General features: G+C 42.7%; 1 protein-coding gene across 2 annotated transcripts in view; it reads right to left on the minus strand.

Annotated features, from left to right (window-relative positions):
• Positions 1-21,109, minus strand: part of Slc25a13 (solute carrier family 25 member 13) — a 168,843-nt gene that overhangs the window by 104,140 nt on the left and 43,594 nt on the right. For both annotated transcript variants that reach the window (XM_028779172.1, XM_028779170.1), the window contains exon 4: positions 2,661-2,776. In XM_028779172.1, coding sequence (XP_028635005.1) covers positions 2,661-2,776 — 116 coding nt within the window. The remainder of the gene's footprint in view (positions 1-2,660; positions 2,777-21,109) is intronic.

The raw sequence follows: 21,109 nt of genomic DNA on the forward strand, positions 1-21,109 counted from the left end.
GTAAACCAGAGTAACTCTCTCCTCCCTTATCTCTCTTTCAGTCAAGTAACACCAGGTGCTTCTCCAACAGGACCCCTAGCCCAGCTGTCACTGCCAGTATCCATTGCCAATTTGTCCCTATGAAGAAAAAAGTGTCATGTATCAAAGAGCTCATTCCTTAACTCTCTTTACCCTAGCCCATCGTCCTCCCATTTCTACTCAGATGTGTAGAGAAAACCAAGTAGAAAAGGCACCATGCTCTGTGGAACCCAAAAGGTAACACTGCCATGAGACCAGCTTCCACTGGCCGCCATGACACCCTGAGCTAGATGCTCACCGGCTATCACAGAACTGCTGGGGGAACTGGGTGTCTTGCCATGCAGAAGTGAATAGGGCAAAAAGCCAATACAATAAATCCATTAGCCTAGCTTACCTATGGAGTTCTTATCTCCACTTGTGATAAGACAGTGGGGACAACTGGGCACGGGGACAAAATGAGCAGAGCTGAAGGCGACTGCGTGTGTTTTGTCATGTCGTGTGACATCATCTGTATTTACCCCTAATCTGTGAACTTCCCCCAACACACCAAAACAACACAAGATGTCTGAATGAATTGGAAACAGAATCCAGACATTGAAAGTGGGCATTGTGATGGCTAATCTTCCTAACGACTTGACTGCCCTTAGAATCTCCAAGCACACACACACACACACACACACACACACACACACACACACACTTTGGGATATATCACAAGGGTGTTTCCAGAAAGATTTAACTGAAAAGGAGGTGACCCACCTTGAATGTGGGTGGCACTGTCCCAGTGGCTGAAGATTTGGATTGAATAAAAAACAGACAATTAGTGGAGTGTCAATGTGCAGTTATTTGTACAATATGAGGAGCCCCCTAATGTTCCTGCTTTGTGCTCTCCTCTCAATGCCTTCCCTGTAAGAACTAGTATTTCAAACTGTAAGCAAAATAAGTGTTTTCTCTCTTCAGTTGTCTTTTGTTGGCTAGGTGGTCACAGCAACAATAAAACTTAATACACTCACGTTGGTCATTTCCCTTAAAGTACAACCTACATGTGCAAAAGGCTCCAGACTTCTTTCTAGGCAAGGGTGCAGCTGGTTCGCAGAAATCTCCATCCAAAGTAATCATAGAACTTTCTAGAACCTCATTTAAAAATTCTTTAAAAAAGAGCTTACTCCAGCCTCAGCACCTCCAGGTCTTCCTCTTCTACACTTAGATTTCAGGGTTTTCTGTAGCTTTGCAGCAAACTTTGATGAAGATGCACCTGCCTTTTGATTAACGAAGGCTGCCACTGGCCAAGCACCATGTGCACAACAGCTGGAGAGAACCAGTTCAAAGCTCACGGTACCCGGAACCATGCATCCAAAACCAGCAAACTCTTCCGTGAAACAGGGTGACCACAAGAAGTACTGGGAGTGTGGGAACCTCTGGTAGTGGGTGGCTTATAATCACCATTGCCCCAGGCGGTGGAAAGCATGGCCTTTCTAGTGGTCACCCTTTGAAACTGTCCAAGGAGTCTCCCTAACTAAAGTGTAGCATTAAAGCTAAGCCAGAGCAGAGTCTGTCCTCTGCAAAAAGAAGCCGTGTGAACCCTACCAATGCAGTACAGTCTAAAGGAACATGCTAACTTCTTAAAAGAATGTGTGGGCCAGCCCAGCGAAAACCCTTTGATCTACAGTGCTGCCCTGTCTGTGAGATAGGCTAGGGCAATGGTGGCATGAAGCTTGTCTGAGTAACCGACTAATACCTGCTTTGACTTAAGGTTCATTCCATGACATAGAACTAGACCCAACATTGCTTATGAGATGAAAAACCTGAAACTAGAGAGCCCACTGACTTAGGGTAAAACCAACTACTGTTCAAAAAAAAAAAAAAAAAAAAGCAGTGAAACAACAAAGTGACTATTGACCGCTAATGGCATTATTTTTTACCCACAGGTCAGTGACTTGCTCAACCATCCTCAGAGAAGCTTCCTCCTGCAGCAGGTGGGAACAAATACAGAGACCCACAGCCAGACACTGCAGAGTCAGAGACCTTGGAACACTCAGCTCTAAATGCTATGTCTCCATCAAACCCTTCCCCTCAGGGCTCAGGGAACACGGAAGAAGGGGAAGCAGAAAGAACGTAAGAGCCAGAGGGGATGGAGGACACCATGAAAACAAGGCCCTCTAAATCGACTTGAGCTCTAAGACCAGAGACTGGGCAGCATGCACAGGGCCCATAAAGGTTTGGAACGGGTCCTTTATGTACATATAAAGGCTAGTTTAGTGTGATATCAAGTTCAGTATATATCAAGGGTGGGAATGAGTGGGTCTCTGTCTCTTGTGCCTTCTCTTGGACTCTTCTATTTGTGTTGTCCAACTTGAGTGTAGTTTTTGTTTTATCGTATTATACTATCTTTTATTATTATCCCATAGAAGCCTGTTTTTTCTCTAATGAGACAGAAAAGGGAGTGGATCTGGATGTGAAGGGACATGGGAGAAACTGGGAGGAGTAAAAGGGGAACCATAATCAGAATATATTATGTGAGGGAGGAAAAAAATCTGTGAGAGAGAGAGAGAGAGGGAGGGAGAGAGAGAGAGAGAGGGAATATGAATGTGGGTGCCTTTCATTCCTAAACCAAAGAAATGCTCCCCCACCACCTTCCTTACCAAAAGTAACCTCTCCTTTGCCAGCTTTGTCAAACAGCTGGAAGGCCACCATAAACAAGGCATCCGGAGCACACAGGACAGATTCAAATGCTACAAATTCTTGGAAGGATATTAACCTGGAATATAAAATAAGCAAATATACAGTCAATCTCCTGTAGAAAATAAAAACTATACAGTCATACACTAAAGTCACAAAATCAGATGCCACTGATGAACCGTAAAATCCAAATTCACATAGCTAATCCAAATTCACATAGCTAGTAGCATGCGGTATTTGCTTGGGCATCCAGTATGAGAGAATACTCCTCGGAAATCAAAGGAAGGTGAGCCAGGAGCACATGAGCAGACACTGCCTGGCCTGTGATTTCTAACCCATCTGTCATCCATGTCCCAGGCACGTTGTTGGGTTCTGTGACCAAAGCTTGGCTACTTTATAAAGTGATGGCAAAACCGAGAAGCAGCCCCGTTCCTTATAAACCATCAATGAACTCCTAAGCACCTATCCACTACTGGCAGCTCCTGACCACACATGAGGCAGGGATGCTACTCAGGGAACTTCAGCTGGATCAAGCAGGTAATGGGACTCAAGGAACTTCTGGGGACAGTATAGTTTTGCTCTGGGGACAGTATACAGGAAAGACAAATCCAAATGCAGGGACCAATAAACAACAGTGGAGTTCTGGCAGAAACTAAAAAGGGGGAGGGGACTGTAAATGTCTGCAGTTAAGAGATTTTCTCCTCTTGCAGAGACTGAAGCTCAGATCCTAGCACTCTCAATGGCTTTTAAATCCAAAGGGTCCAAGGACCCAGTAGCCTCTTTTGGCCTTTCAATGACATGCATGTACACACACACACATACACAGACTCACACTCACATTAAAACATTTTTGTTGAGTTCGAGGCCAGCCTGGTCTACAGAGTGAGTTCCAGGACAGCCAGGGCAAAAACCAAAAAAAAAAAAAAAAAAAAAAAAAAAGTACAAAACTTTATAGCTGAAGTGGATGAAGTGGAAAAAAACTGGACCTTAGAAAAGGCCAATTCAGCTGTTCAGGGAGATGAGGAACCAGAAGCATAAAGCGGGGTACAACAAAGCTAGGGCACGCACAGAAAACAGAATTGTAATTGATTTATACCTGGAGGCTGAAGCACAAAAGAGAGAATAGTGTGCTAAATAAAGAACGACAGGTGGCCTTAAAGGCAAGAAAAGGACCATGACATTCTTCTGCATAAAGGGGAGATCGAGAATGCACAGGAATGTCACACGATCAATTCCATGCTTGAGGAATAGCGTGACAGGCCACATGCCAGAACTCGCAAAGAGGAAAGGGCTCCACAAAAAGACTTCCCAGGAATAGAGGTCTTTCTCCTCTGTGTTGTATTATAAAGGTCCAAATATTTCCATAATCCACTGGGAAAGTCCAAGTCTCTGGAGATTATAAGAGAAGAAAATGAGAGTCTTTCCATGTTTCACAGAACACTTAACCTCTCTGCAACTTCTACAGACTTCTATAGAGAAAATACATTAGTTTACAGTGCTTCAAGTTAACTTAGCTGCTTCCCAGAATGACACCTGGCCACCACAATGCTATAAAGAAAGGAAAACTCCAAGTATGTTCCATACAGCATCTCCCCAAAAATGCATCTTTCAGAATGGGTGGAACATTCAGGAATAAAAAGCATTCCAAGAGAACACCTGTCCAGAATAGGTCTCACTGGAACAGACCATGCAAGGTGGGGGATGGGAAGGGAAGCAGGCAGGACTCAAACATTCTTGGCTAAAGTCAGGAGATAGTCAGAGCATAACATAACCCAGGGAGTATAAGTGTTGTATATAAAAAGCAAACAAAATGATGTACAAGGATTACAATGAAAGCGTACTTTCTTTTCCATGGAAGAACTTGGAAGGGCTTCACCAAGGCATGGTATTTAAAACATATATTTTAAAAGCAACTAGACTCTAGAGATCATTTATCTCAAACTCCTTCTGCCTTTGAAGAAACAAACTCAAATTATTGGCCTCTGGCATTTTGTACTACAGAGTGCGTAGACTAGCCATCCATCTGAGGAGAGCTAGAGAGGACAGGCTAACAAGAACATCGCACACGGGGAGGGCAACGGGTGGAAACAGATCAAACTGTGCATACAGAGGACATGGTGAAGAGCTACAAACCAGTTAGAGTTGTCATGCAAGACATCCAAGTCAGGAGACAGACCTCCGTGGGTCAGTGACAGAAATCACTCAACGTGTTTTAGATTAAAGTCAAGGTGATGTCTCTGCTTAGGAAGGTCAGATGAGGCAAATGAATTGAAAGGACAGAAGCAGCGATAGGCTTGACTAATACCTAGAGTAGGTTGAAGCCAGATGGAGACTTGTGGGAGCAGGAATATAGGACATGAGGTGGGGCCATGGTGACCATGCTAGTCAGGTGGTTGACGTCAGAGGAAGAGCAGAAGGATGGAGACCAGGAAGTTGCCACACCTCCCTGTAGATTGATGAGTTAAGTGAGATAACAGAAACTACCAAAGGACAATGACCATGGGAGCTTTGGAGAAAAGGCTCTGTGGTTCTATGATGCTATCACCTGAGCGCAGGTAGTTCAGACGCTGGGGGTATGAAATGAATATTGTCTCTCCAAAATCCCAATCTGCAGAGCCTACCATAAGCTTACCTGGACAAGGGTTCTTGCCACTATGGTTAGCTGGGATGAAGAGCTACTGGGGTAGGATGATGAGAGGACCCAATGATTAGAAACTTGGACATATATGCACAGGGATGGGGGTACACTGTGTGAGGACAGAGGAAGAAGTCATGGTCGTGGGTCTACACTAAGTCAAGGAGCACCAGAGATTGCCAGCATACCACCCCCATCTTCCAGAAGCTGGAAGAAAGGCACAGAACAGATTCTCTCTCAAGTCCTCCGGGAAGGAACAGCCTCACCAGCAACCTTCACACTTTCCACCATCCAGGGCATGAAAAAAACAAACTTTGAAAAAGTTTAAGACAGACCATTTTTAGTACTTGGTTACAGCGCCTGAGAACACTTTATATAGAAGCAAAGATTGGAGATGAAGATCTGGGTGGGAAGGGGTAAAAGAAGAGTTACTGAAGGCTGTGCTGATACTGTGATAAACAACTCTGGTCATCTTCCTTAGAATGTTCTAATAGAGGGTACCTCTGAGGAACTTATCGACTGGCCCACCCCTCACAAAGCACTACAGGGAGTTAGGCAATGTTCTGTCTGCTTCCTCCTTGCCATCACTCCTTGGCCCCTCCACTTGCTGGGCAGCTACCAGAAGCCCTCCATGCACCCTGTCTGTTCACCAGGAGAAGGCCAGCGGGCAGCAGGTGGGGGGGGGGGTGGCAGCTGCATGTGTGTGTGTGTGTGTGTGTGTGTGTGTGTGGTTAGCTGCTGAGACAGCAAGCAAGCACAGTGTTAAGTCAACCTGCAATGACACCAAGCTCATCAAGAGAGCCACACTCTGTGGGGTACAGAAAAGAAGCTCTTGTTCTGTGGACTGACTGAATAAGGCTTAAAATTCAATAAAAAGAGCATCTCACCAGCCTCAGGATGATTAAAAGGCCCGGAGACTCTATATGGGTGTAACAGGTTCTTCTCTGCCGACTTAATGTCACTTCAAAACCATAACTGGCCAGTGAAGACTGGTATTTTAGGCATGTTACTAATACCAAAAAGGTATGTAATTTGGTAATCCTATTAGATACAAACATTATACCTCTATGTAGGAGGTATACAGAGGAACCATGAAATCATAATGTACTATTGTTCATCAAGATCATTCTGGATTTTCCAGGTAATCTGACTAGAAGACCATGGGAATAATTACAGTACTATATTCACTTACAGCATGGTTTCCACAAACATCTATATTTTCATATAAACACCGCTTCAACCTGACTTTACAGCTTTAATGGGTATTAACGTAAGTTACAAGGAAGAATCCAAGCTTCGTCAAGTTCAGACCTGGCTGCTGAGATCACTGGCTTCCTTTACCACCACCCTCAACTGGCAAGCCTTCTTTCAGTATGTTAGATGTCCTTTAAAATAATCACATTACTCTGATCAGCTCCATGACAAGAATGTAAGAAGAGGTAGTCTATGTCTGCACTCACAGCTAACGGTAGGATCCAGCCAATGAATGTGGGAGGAAATACAGAAATCACATCTCATGACATGGCTCAGAGGTTTGGGGACAACAGGTGTCTAAATAACCAGGACAATATAGCGTGTCATTTGGAATTTCCACAACACCTGAGCCACTGTTCTTCTCGACCCCTTATAACAGTGGCAACTTTATGGCTGCTTAAAGTCCAGATGAAACACCCCAGACACTGTGCACACTATAAAACACTCAGCCCAAGAGGAACAGAGATAAAGATAAATTGCTTCCGGCAAGAGAGTTGCTTTGGTGGATAAAATGACTTGTCGCTCTTTTCTAATACAAGGGTTTGATTCCCAGCACACACATAGTAGCTCACGACCATCTGTAACTTCAGTCCCAGGCAACCCGCTGCCCTCTTCCAACCTCCTGTGCACCAGACCCCCACATGATGCACACACACACACACACACACACACACACACAGGCAAAACATCCATACACGCACAATCATTAAATAAATAAATCTAAAAAAACATCAATTTAAAAAATGGAATGCATATGAACAGGTCAGAATGAAGACAAATTTCTGTTTTAATTAGCACATGCTTAAAAAGAAAAAAAAGGTAGAATCCATTGTTATAGCTTATGACGAAGCACACACTCTCACATAACAGAATCTAAGTGGCTACTTAACAAAATACAACCAGCCTTTTTTTTTTAAATCACAGTACAACTTTGGGCCTTCCAGACCATCCCAACTGTGCAATAAATAACTCTTAGTCACATATAAGAGAACTCAGATTAAAAGCTATATTGTTATGAGAAAGCAGAAAGGTAGGCAGTAACATCAGAGAACTAGGGACAGGTCAGTGAGTTCACAGAGAAAAGACTAGTGTGTTGAGAGAGGAGACAGAGAAAATGTTGCTGAAATCTGAGGAAAGATGGGATGGAGGAACATGGGGTCAGTCTCCAGGTGAAGGGACAGGGTGAGGAGAGAACGAAGAATAATGAGCCTGCGGCAGAGCTGAGGTGAGGTGAAGCACAAAGTTGGGAAGGGGCTGACACACTGCAGTATGGCGCCTACGCTTCCCAGCTCGTGAGGCAGGCAGAGGCGAGTGCTAAGAACACAGGGATGAAAGGGAGTCATGTCTACTACCCAAGATGAATGGGCCAGAGGAGCAGCAAGTAAACCAGAAACCAAAGAAGACAGTCAGAGATGAAGAGACACAAAGGGAATCAGCTTGCTGGGGTGCAAGTACAGAGCTGCTGGAATGAGCACATCCGCCCTACTAGCAGAGGCCTCATAGTTTATTGACAAGTCCACACATTCTCCAAAATATGCAAATGAGCTGAAAGTAAAAGGACTAGATATAAGGATGTGTTGTTAGGATCCAAAGAACCAGAAAGACCTAGATGACAAAGAAGGATAGCCAATATCAAGTACTCATCTCTTAAGGTCAATTTGGAAACAGAGCAAGAGTCTTAAAATGTCATTATTCTTTGTCATAGTTATGGTTTCTACTGCTGTGATGAAACACGACCACAGCAAGTTGAGGAGAAAAAGGGTTTATTGGCTTATGCTTCCACATCACTATTCATCACTGAAGGAAGCCAGGACAGGAACTCAAACAGGTCAGGAACCTGATGCAGAGGCCACGGAGGGGTGCTGCTTACTGATTTGCTCTCCATGGCCTGCTCAGCCTGCTTTCTTACAGAATACAGGACTATCAGCCCAGGAATGGCACCACCCACAATCGCTGGGTTCTCTCGCATCAATCACTAAGTAAGAAAATACTCCACAGGCTTGCCTACAGCCAAACCTGACGGAGGCATTTTCTTAATTGAGGTTTCTTCCTCTTAGATGACTTTAGGTTGTGTCAAGTTGACATAAAACTATCCAGCACATTCTTTGACACCACGATCTCACCTGTAGGAATTTATCCTAGGAGAAAAGTTAGTGAATGCGTGTAAGCTTTTGCTCCCAGAAATCCTAACAGAACACTTACTGATATTAGTGAAAAAAACAAAAACAAACAAAACAAAACCCAAAAAAAAACCCCTCAACATACAATATGTGGTAGGTTTACTAAAAGAACATTCCTATATACAGTACTACCTATCCACCAAAAATGTTATAAACACACGCATGGCATTAAATTAAAAATCACTTAATCACGCTATGTAGTAACTGATTCCATTAGCAGAGCCTGCTGGTACCTGGATGCCATCCAAGCACTTAGGAGCCAAAGGATGAACTTCAGGGGGAATCCCAGGACAGCCTGAGCTATAGGGTGGGACCCCAGACTCAAAAAATCCAGCTCCGGAGGGCTCAACAGGTTAATAGTGCTTGCCCCAAGCCTGAAGAAGTGAGTTTTAGCCCTGGGACCAACATGGTGAAATGCGTTCAGACACATGCACACATGTACATTTGCCAAAAGATAATCAAAAATACTCCAAAATTAAAAAACAAAATAACAAAATCAAGTTGCTCCATTTTGCTAAAAAAAAGGATAAAAAAATTTTAAATTTTTATAAGCACAAATTCTGAACAAAATCTGAACCATGCCTATCAAAGTTTTAACCATATATATCTTTCATAAATATTTAAAATATAAGGCTTTTTTTCTCTTTTTCTGCTCATGTTTTCTATTTTTTCCCAATAACACATAGACCATAGTGGGTTTTGCAAATAAAATAAAATTTGTGCAAAAGCAAAACAGCCCAAGCCTTGATTGGGGCAGAGGGCTGAGAGAGAGGCAAAGAGAAGATAAGAATGAAAAAAGAAACAAAGGCTTGGAGGGCATCACAGGAACTTGAATTATCCAAGGTGGGTACCTCTCCCCTTCCTCCCTGCTGGGGCTCATTCCCGCCCTGCAGAGGCTGAGACCCCATGTGGTCCTTTCATCTTCTCCCAGCTCCCATCTCTAGGCCAGTTCTGGAGCTCTGAGAATTTACACAGCTGTGCAGGAGGCTCTGATCTGCTCATACTTGAGGAAGTTTGAGTGTAGACAATGCACCATATCAAAATCCAATTACCACTTTACTCCAATTCCTAACCACAAGAGGGCTTCCCAAAAATAACTTTTGCTTATTACCCCCTTCTGTGAGCTGCAACAGAAGCCAGGCGATTGTCCAGGATTAGCGGCAGAGATAAAAGTAAAACAGTAAAATCTAACTCCAGAAACAGAGTTCCAAGACCACCCACGCTCAAGTACTGTGGTTCTGAAGAGGAGGAGGAAGAGGAAGAAGAGGAGGAGGAGGAGGAGGAGGAGGAGGAGGAGGAGGAGGAGGGAGGACAAAAGGAAGAGGAAAGCATGAGGAGAAAAGAAGAAAAGGAGGAAGAAAAAGGAGGAGGAAAGGAGGAGGAGGAGGAGGAGGAGGAGGAGGAGAAGAAGAAGAAGAAGAAGAAGAAGAAGAAGAAGAAGAAGAAGAAGAAGAAGAAGAAGAAGAAGAAAAGAAGAAGAGGAGGTGGATGAGGAGGAAGAAAATGAAGCAGCAGCAATTAGAATCTGACTGTGTGATCCCCAGTAAAGATCTACGGGCTCTATAATGTTAACATTGTTTAATAGCTTTTTGGCTTTGCCAGCTCTGTTCCTTGGACGTTTTGCAAATAATCCACTGGACAGGTATAATGTTCCTACTCTAAGCTATGTATCTCCTAGACATAAATGACAACAATTAAAAGAATGTGGGTCATCAAGGAACCACTCATTAGCGAAGAGGAAAAGCAATGAGCACAAAGGTCATCCCAGAATCGAGTGACAAAATGCAAAGAATAAAGGAGACAGATGCATGAGAGCTGTGCTGCAGCCCCAGGCCCAGAGACTTCTTCATTGGTGGGATGAGTCCCAACTTCTGTGCTTTTAGCCTGTGGAGACCGAGAATCAACAAGCAATTCAGAGTACAGGTAGGATGCTTTGTGTGAATGCTTATCGAAGGAATATAGGAACCACGCAAGGGGCCTAAGAAAATCCAACTCTAGCTAGCCTCCCTGGGGTAAGATGGCAGTCAGTGGCTAAAGGAAAGAGTAGCAGAGCCATTTAAAGACTTTTATATCCATGTACATACTAACAGCATGACAGCAAAGTGTATGCAGGAGAGTGACATGTCTTGCCAGAGTTAGAAAGACCCTGGAGCCAGTACAGCATAGCACATAGACCAAGCAGCTCTAGTTGATAGCAGCAGAGAGAATGTGTCCACATCCAGGATTTGTTTGCTAAGGCAGTCTGGAGGAGCCTGTACTAGTAGTCCAGTTAGGGCCCTACCCCACTGGATGACCCCTGGAAGCCTGTAGCTGGAGGGACAGTGGCAGTCAGAAGACTGACAAGGGCTTAAGGTCACCAAGGATATGCAAACTGCCCATTAGGTAGGTGACAAGGGAGATGACACACGAACAGCATTCCTGCACCTTCAACATTCCCTTCCATGCCAGAGATTGGTAACCAAGCACTTAGACCAATAGGACTCATCTCTCTTGCCGTTCTCCTTTGCTGACAGTTAACATTAAGTCATGTCTTCTACCAACTCAAGGTCTATATCCCATCTTCTCTTTCTTTCCCTATTAGGTAACTACTGCCCTGTGACCTTGGGGGAATCTGTCTCCATGTCTAAGTCCCATCCCCAACATTCTACCCTTCAAACTTTGAGGTATAAAGAAAGGCCTGACTGTGGCCAATTTCATCCTAAAAAAAGAACACCGAACACTGAAAACCTTCTAAACTCTGTCTCCACAGTCTCTAGATAAATAGGTGAATGGTAGAAAATCATTTCTAAAACCTAAAAATTTGGGGCCAGAGAGATGGCTCAGCACCCTCCTCTGGCCTCCACTGGAATCACGCATGCACAAGGTGCACATATATACATGCAGGCAAACATTCATACACAACACATAAAAATTTAAAGATGTTTTAGAAAAACCCTGAAAACTTACCTTATCACATATTACATTATTCCAATACAATTCCATTTATAAATACCGAAAGCAAAATGATAAGTTTATAACATATATGTACATATATTGTATTATTAATATTTTAAGATTACCCAAAGACTTTTAAAAGAGAAACATACTGAGCTTAACAGGGAAGAAAAAGAAAAACAGCTCACTATGAAGCCCTTATGTTAATTTCTATACTGTCTTTAAGAAGACAGTAAGGAAGGAGGGGAGGGTAACTGGACAGCCTGTTGGAATAATGATTTACCCTAACTGCAGGGTTTTTTTTTAAAGCACTGATTCCTACATCTTTTCTTCTTCTTTAGCTAAGGCTGGATGAGAAGCCTTCGATGTTATTAAAATAGCAAATGAAGGATAATGGGAAGATTAAGCCACAGAAAAGCAATCACTCACTGAAAAGCCAGCAGGTGAGCCATCTGTCAGCCAGCTCTAAGTGGCCACTGAGGTTGTTGATTCTCCAGTCTCCGGTTCTTGTCTTGCCTTCCCTCCAAAAATGGAGTGGGCAGGCAGTGAAGGGCGAACAAATGAGGGAGACTTTTATTTGTCGTGAGGGGAAAAGAATAGAGAGCAACAAGCTCAAGTGGGAAGGCAGGGGCTTGCCGAGCTTTCCACGACCACTAGTATACTGGCTGAAGGTTCCAAGGGGCGTGTTACTTTACCCAGATTAACTCAGAATAATCAGTCATGTTAAATGCACAGAGACCAACCAACATGCAGAGCACACACTGCAGATGCTTGGCTCATCACACTGCAGCTTAGAGATCACAAGCTTCTAAAGCATCCCGAGGCTCTAAGTCAGGGGCAGCCGAGGAGTGATGCTCTCCATGGAAACGCTCAGTAAAAGATCCTTGTACCTCTGCTCAAACAGCACCGAATGAAAACCAAAACTGAGCAGGACTTTTACTGTCAGCTCTTCACTGAGGGTTTTTCTGAATGTCTGAACCCAAGTAATAATAATTAAAACAATACTCTAAAACTAATAAAAGGCCCCAAAAGTACACACACGAAGTCATGAGGGCAAACAGGCTGGGGGCTTTTTGTTTGTTTGTTTGTTCGGATGGTTGGTTGGTTTGGGTTTTTTACTGCTGTTGTTTTTGGTTTTTCTGTTTTGTATTTTGTTTTATTTTGTTCTGCATCTGCCAATGGCAAATTTCTGTTTCGTCACTCTGCTTTAGAAATTATAAATAATAATCATCAACTGAGATAATGATTAAACACATTAAATCAAGTTAGACTGGTTGCCCATGAGAAGCATTTTTTTAATTACTTACAAATATTTTAGCATTTTCTTTCATTCAATTATACTTCCTATGTTTTCGATAAAAGTACACCAAACTCGCTCTTGGTGTGAAGGTAACACAAACCCGAGGCAAAGCAAAATGTAAATGACAGGAAAAGCCCCTATCATTTCAAAAACATAAAGTGATTCATGGTGTGGACAAAAATAAATAAAAGTACATGGTCTTGGGCCAGAACACTCCCAAATCCCACATTAATATCTGCTGTGCCAGCTGAATTCAAATTAGCCCAATTTTTACATGTTAATTAAACCAGCTATTTTCTTCTCATTGTATTTTTGCTTCTTAAATAGTAGACTCCACGAGTGATTCCCAACAGACTTGTTCCAACAACAATGACGTATTCATTTACTTCTATTGTGACCATACAATACAGTAACTGAGCAGTAATTTTTCACAGTCAATTACATGTGTGGTTCTTTATGCTTAAAGATGCTGAAATAATGTGTACTATAGAGCCATATGCCTGAGTCTCTAGCCTGCCAGAGGCAGTTGCCTGGGTAACACATTTTCTCTCCAGTTCAGCATAACCCTTCATTGAGTATCATTAGGTGTCATTAAATAGCAAACATTAACATGAACTTCAATATAGGACTTGCATAGAGTCAGTTTACCCATGTAAACAAGTGTTCCATCAGTTACAATAAGTTCAAAATAGATTATGATTTTCTATATTTAAGAACATGAAAAAGTACCCACATGTTGATCCTAAATTGAATTTGCACAAATTTCTGGTCAAATGAAAATTCAGACTGAGTTTCAGGGACAATACTTCTCATCAACATGGTCATAGCATTCCATGTAAATAGAGAAGGGTGAGGTATTTTGAATTCATTCAGCGTTGCAAAAAAACTATCTACTAAGTCTCCGATCAAATTGTTACATTCTTTTCTAATGGGAATGAGGGAGAGGATTCACCCACCTTCAGCAACAAAAGAAATTTAAAGAAAGCAAGAGGCTTAGAAGTAAACAGAAAGCAGGAGCTGTCTCATCCATCACCTAAAGCTCGCTTCTAGATGGACTGAGGCATAACTGACTACCAAAAATTGCATGCACTGAAGGCGTACAACATATTTTCAAATGCATACACATTTTGAAATCATTAACATAATGAAACTAATTTATGTATCCATCATCCCAATTATCTCACAAAGTTAAAATATTTTAAATACTGAAAATTTAGTGAAGTGCCACATAGTTTCAATTACAGGAATAACTGGTTTGTGCAGACTATTTTAGAAAAATGCTGGACTTAACATAAGTAGCCATCCTGCATAATATGTAAAAAAAGTTAGCCTATGGCACCATGAAGAAACGTCTGTGTCTACAGAAACAGTGTGTTTCTTGCTGTAAACTGTCTCAAATTACATATATACCTCTTCTCAATTGGCCTACCCCTCCCAAATCACAGAATGATGTGGCTTTTGAGACATAGAATGATTGCACATAAACTCAACCTCTCAGGCTACCCCAACCACGATTTTTTTCTCTGTCACTGCATCATAAAGAGCCTCCAAATGTCCACATGGTTTTAAAGGACACTAGAAAGAGGTTCCCTGTGCGATACTACTACTCCACTGTAGTTTCTGAACCCAAAGAGCTGCCTCAATAAAGGAGCTCCTGCTGCACCTGTTACCTGGCCCAAATAAAGATGCAAAGCCACACAGCAAGAAGATGCTTTGCCTCTGGTGCCATGTTACAGCTGGGTTAGCTCAAGTAACTTTGTACCAAGCATAAGGTGAATAAAATAGCAGCCCTATGTTTGACCCAGGGGCAAAAGAAAAACAAACAAACAAAAACTTGACAATAAGTATATAGTTTGTCTTGCTTTCAATAATCTACTTTGAATGCATGTTTCGACAAAGCAATTAATAAGAAGCAAACTGTTGGAGAGGTGAGAGGAAGGGAATGGGAGGAGAGGGGGAGGGGAAGCTGCAATATAAAGTTGGGATACAAAGTTAATTAATTAGTTAATTAACTAGTGGAAAAAAAGAGGAATAAACTGATTACAAAGGTAAATACATCTCTTACAAAAACACAGCCAAGGAGTATAGGATTCAACCAAGTCAGATGGAGCTATGGCCACGCCCCCTCTCAATGGTTCCATAGGACAAGCTATAGTTTTAAGTCAAGTCAAAGCTGAACTGCATCAACGGTAATGGCTGAAAAGGGTAGCCCAACAACTTAAAAAAAATCAGGAATGAAAAGTGAAATTAAAAAGTGGCTCATGTTGATAAAATTATGATTAAGTAATTATTTCTAGAATCTTACCTCAAGTTCACAATGAAGCAAAACAAACATTTCTTCCGCTCTGCTCCTGGGTCTCATAGGATTAACATTTCATTACAGGAACAAACTTTGCTTTAAAATTGGCATAAATCAATCTGGACCCCAAAATGTGAATTTTCCATACAAAATTATGTTTTCTTATACAACGAATCTCAACAAAATGTTCTGAGAATCTCCTGTTATAACAGGGGTTACCCTTAGGTGTAAATTTCATTTAAAAATCATCGCAAGACTTTATTAGGACCATCTTAAACCTCGGGCTATTTAAGTTTCCATTTTATTTTATTCCATGAAGGCCAAAGAACAGAGGTAACAGAAGGAAATGTGTCTGCCCAGCTCCCGTGTGTGCTCAGCCCCACCCCTCACTACCTATGCACTTGTTCAAAAGCCTGTTTCTAAGGATCTCATGACACTACCAAGCTTTCCTCAAGGCCTGTGACTACAACACTGAGCAGCCCTGGTATGAGCAGTGATAGAAGCTGTTGAGAGTGCATCCTGTTATCTTTGCAAAGTAAATTAAGCTACAAAGCTCTGAAGCCTCTTTCTCAAGATAAAAGAACTACAGAAGAGAAACCTCAGATTTTTATGCTTTTGTTGTCCCTTCCTGAAGTTAGTGACTCTTCACTTCCTGTCTTAAAAATAATAAATAAATAAATAAATAAATAAATAAATAAATAAATGAAATACTGAATTGGGTAAACAATAGATCAGAAGAAATCTTGAACTGCAGTTTCAGCCAGCTCTCTGGTTCTTTCAAGGCTTGGCTGGTTTGTTTCTGGAGGAAAAAAACAAATCTATTACTTTTAATGAATCTAAAAACTAATTTGAAATTAATAACCTGAACCATGATGGGTATGAGGAGCCGGAGCTGCATTTACTTCTGTAGAAGGCAGGAACTAAGCAAATGTAAACCACAGATGACGAATCAGCAGGGATGTACCCGGGACGGTCAGGATGAAATATCTTCAATGTGCTTCCAAGTCAGGTCCCTTGCAGGGGTGCTGGGAACAGGACAGAAGCCTCAAAAGGAGACCTATGGTTCAGTGGACTGAAGATGCAAACGTAGAAAGTATTAAGTATCTAAGATGTTTAATATAGGAAAAGAAAACCCAGAAAGTATGAGTGAAAATTAGGGAGATGGAGAAAACCTGAAAAGGAGCCTGAGTTGGACCAGGCGGTGAGACCAAAGGAAAGCAGGGAAGAACGGTGTGCGGAGCATGAAGAAAGAAAGTGTTACAAGACGGTGTGATGATGGATCGCCCGCGCTGACCTGCCGGCTAATATCATTGGAGTCCGTTGCCATACTGACTTAGCAAGGACAAATTCAGTCCAGCAGCGAGGGAAACTTGCGGAGGGCGGCTAAAGATAGAACGAGCGGAGAAATTAACCGCAAGGGCCAGAACACGCAGCTCTTTAGATGAGGGTTTCAGGAGGAGAAGCCGGGCGGAAGCTGGTGGGCAGTGGGTATAATCAGGGAACTGTTCTTCACGTGGGAGGTTATAAGGATCATGAACAAGGAGCCCGAAAATCAGCGCGATGTGGAGCATGTGGCCATAGCAGGAAGTGGGGAAGGAAGAGAGAAATAGTATCTGAGTCAACTGAGGTGGAAGCTAACGGAACACTCAGATTTCATTCCCCTGGGTAGCAAGCGTCAAAAATCCAAAGAGCAGGATGTAGCACAATCTTCTCAGTGACAAAACAGGTTCAGAGAGTGCAGGTCATTTGCCTAAGGTCTCAGAGGTTTTAAGAGACCTAGTAAAATGCAAATGCTGTCAGCCACTCCTACTGTTCCTTCCACTATGCAATGCTTTTCCTATGGGAAAGATCCATTATGCCTGATGGCAGGAGTTATCAGAAGTTACATATACATGCATGCATACATACATACATACATACATACATACATATATACATACATAATACATGTATGTTACAATAACAGACAGAAACAAAACATCAAAGCAACCCTAAGAAGCATTTGGTGCACAAACAGGGGCACATAGGAGCAACTCTGAAGGACAGACAATTCAGTATACACATCATGTTGTGTCCAGTTCTCTCCAACAATTGTTTGTTTTCTATATCAACTCAATTAAGATATGGGGAGCCAAGACGAGACACTGCTTTGAGGTATATCTAATGTAAGATTGCCATTTTGCAAGATGGAGCTGTTCCCAATATCGTAGGCATTATCCAGTCACCAAGGGCTTGAGTGAAACAAATACTTAAGAGAAAAAGAGAATAGTGTCGTCTCTTAGCTGAGCCCTTGAGCTGGAACATGGACTCACCACAGATGGAGAGCTACTCTATGTGTGTGCATGTGTGTGTGAGTGTGTGTGTGTGTTTTCAAGTGTATCATCTGTGTGCAAGTGCTCATACACCTGTAAATGTCAGAGGACACTGGGTCCCCTCCTCAAGCAGTTTCCACATTTGTTTTTGAGACAAGGTCTCTCACTAAACCTAGAGCTTAGATTAACCTACACTAATGTTCATGGAGACTAGGTGGCCAGCAAGCCTCAGAAACCTTGGTTCTGCCTTCCCAGAATTGGAATTACAGACATAGCACCATACCCAGCTTTTTAGACGGGCGCAGGATCTGTGCTCACTGAGGTCCTTGTGCCTGTGTGCCTGTTGACAGATCTCTTAGGCCCCTGATCTCAGAAAATAAACTATAACAACCCCACTGGCTTTCCTCAGGCTCCAGGCAGCACAAAGGTGAGACAGTGACACAGCTCGGGCGCCATAACTAAGAGCTGACTCCATAGAGTAAAACTAAACTACTGACTTTCTTTGAAGAACATAATACACACACAAGTGCATATAAATCTCTCTTTCCAGAGTGTGTGTCTGTGAGGCAAGATGCAGAAAACATTTATTAGCTGTCTGTTGTTTAAGAAGCCAGCATAGACATGAATATTAGTATCAGTTCACTTACTGAGGAAGAGAAGTATTCTGTGGTAGGAGAAACTACAGACTGCAGAGAGGAAGGCATACAGCAGAGAACAGTCGTGAGTCAGGCTTCCCAGCAGACATTCCTTCTATGTCACAGTCTGAACTTTGGGACCATATGTTTTACATATGCAAAATGCCATGAAGTCCAAAGCGCCCCCCCCAATAAAAAGAAAGAAAAGAATGTCTAAAAATTGGAAGCAAACTGAAACGAATGAACCTAACCATATATCAACTCAGTGGCAAAACCACACAGAGCATTATTGGATTATTATTATGGATTATTTCAAATGCTCTAGAACAAAGTGCTTTAACTGTGTATTTCATGGAACACCGTATAAGCACAAACAGCTGAAGAGGAATCTTAATCTTCATTCAATATCTAATTGTTAGAAGCAACACAGGTGTAATTATTTCGAACATCTGCATAATACAAAGATGCAGTTACGTGAAGGCTGCCAGCAACCAGGATTTTCAATGAAAAAAGAGAGAAACAGAAAGGCAAAGAGATGAAACTACTTTGAATTTAGTGCATCAACTGAATTTATCTCTGAGTTGGAAATATTAACATGAACTGAAAATTCAAAGTTGGCAACCTACTTGCCAGGTAAGTTTCTGTACAACTGCTCATGAAAAAAAATGAAAAGGCTAGGCAGAGGGATATACTCCTAAAACCCTAACACCTGGGAGGCTGAGGCAGGAAGAACTTTCATCTCTTGCAATTTTTTTTCCCACTCAAAACTGATAACCCTAAAACTTTTATATCAGATTGCAACTCAGGTCTTAGTCCCAACAGCTTTACTAAAGCCTGACATATACGGTTTATTCCGGGAGGTGACTCATGAACCAGAGGGAAAGTTAATAAGCCCTAAACCCCTGGTGGTTTCCATCTTTTGTGCTACTGTGGCACTGGGCCATCAGTAAACAGCAGATTTGCACTTCCAGTGCTGAAGGCTGGGCACAGGAGGAGGGACGGTCCAGATCGCGGCACTGGTGTCTGTTAAGGGCTTCTTGCTGTGTTCTAATACAGGAGAAGCCATCACACCAATGAGGAGGGGAAGGCCAGTCTCGTCATTTTTAAAAAACACCTTCCCATGCTAGCTCTCATCAGTACCCAACTCCATAGAGCTCCATGCTTCAAGAGCCCACCCCTCAACACTGTCACCTTGGGTAGACATTTCCAACACATGGGCTTTGGTGGACACACATAAACTGGGACAGTTTGCTCCAGGAACTCCTCACAGCTTTAGCGAAGGTCATTTTTAATGAAGCAACTGTGCATCCTGCTCTAATACTGACAACAGCAGAGAAACAGATCATGACTAGCTTTATCTAACAGTGGTTACATTTGCTTGCCTTTTCGTTATAATTTTGTGTTGCGATTCCAGTATGTGCGGCCCGGAGGAATCTACACATCACACTGTGGCTCTCAGCACCAGCCTCAGTTTCCCTCCTCATCCATCTTTTTAGGCACCAGGCCGGCACTGACTCCACCTCCACTGCAATCTGAGTCCTCAAAAATTTTAATATATTTACCCTTCGAATCAAAATAGTTGCAATGCATTATGGATTCTTTAAAGCCCAGACACTCCCCACACCAAAGCCGTCCGAGACACACTGACAGTTGTTTTTCCTAAGGATCTCTTTCTCCCCCTTCTTAGCTGCCCTCTCCATGGTCAGAACTAGGCTTTTAACAGTACCAATAACTCCTTAATCTCAACATCATGCTTCCTGCTTTGCAAGCACTGTCTCTTCGTTTCCTTGCTCTCTCCCTAGGTGCCCCGACTTCAACCGCTTCCATCTACACTGAACAACAATTCATTAGGCCTATACTTTAATAGCTCCTCTAGTGCTCTGACCCAGCATTCACTTCACCCCTTACAGAAAATAAGTCTAACTGGGAGTGTGGATCAGTGATAGAGTGTTTGCTTAGCATCCACAAGGCCCTGTGCCAATGCCCAGTAGTAGCCCCCCAAAAAACTGAAAACATGTAGTATATTAAAATTGTTCCCTATGTGTTCCATACCTGTATGAAATGTCCCTTGCTCTAGATTCTTTATGACCTCAACCCTTGTTACACCTAAATCCATGCCAGAGCTGGAACAGCTGAACTTTAGGGAAACATATAGCACTGCTGTGTTGTTTGAAGGTAGAATGATTCTCACAGGCTTGTGTGTTTAAACACTTGGTTACCAGCTGAGTGGGGCGCTCTTTGGGAAGGTCATGAAATCTTTGGGGTGGGCACTGACTACCTAGCTTGAGTCACTAGGGCAGATCTTGAAGCTGGCGTCCACTTCTGAGCTTCTGCCATCTTTCTGCATGCTGACCCATCAACCTGTGATCGAACTATGCCTCCAGCTCATGCCACCACGGATGGCACTATCAGAAATGTAAGTCCGTCCTTCTGTCTTCCTTCCTGTAAGAAGTAAGCTGCTTCTGTCCCAGTGATGAAAAAAGGCACCTAGTATATATATGCACTGGTCACAGCACATCCACTCACTGGTCTTCTCAGTACACACACTCACTGGTCTTCTCAGTACACACACTCACTGGTCTTCTCAGTACACACACTCACTGGTCTTCTCAGTACACACACTCATTGGTCTCAGTACACACTCACTGGCCTCAGTAGACACTCACTGGTCTCAGTACACACTCACTGGTCTTCTCAGTACTAACACTAATTGGTTTTAGTACATACACTAACTGGTCTCAGTACATACACTCACTGGTCTCAGCACACACACTCACTGGTCTTCTCAGCACACACACTCACTGGTCTTCTCAGCACACACACTCACTGGTCTTCTCAGCACACACACTCACTGGTCTTCTCA

The sequence above is a fragment of the Grammomys surdaster genome, unplaced genomic scaffold, assembly GCF_004785775.1.
Source record: "Grammomys surdaster isolate TR1022 unplaced genomic scaffold, NIH_TR_1.0 345, whole genome shotgun sequence".
NCBI lineage: Eukaryota > Metazoa > Chordata > Mammalia > Rodentia > Muridae > Grammomys > Grammomys surdaster.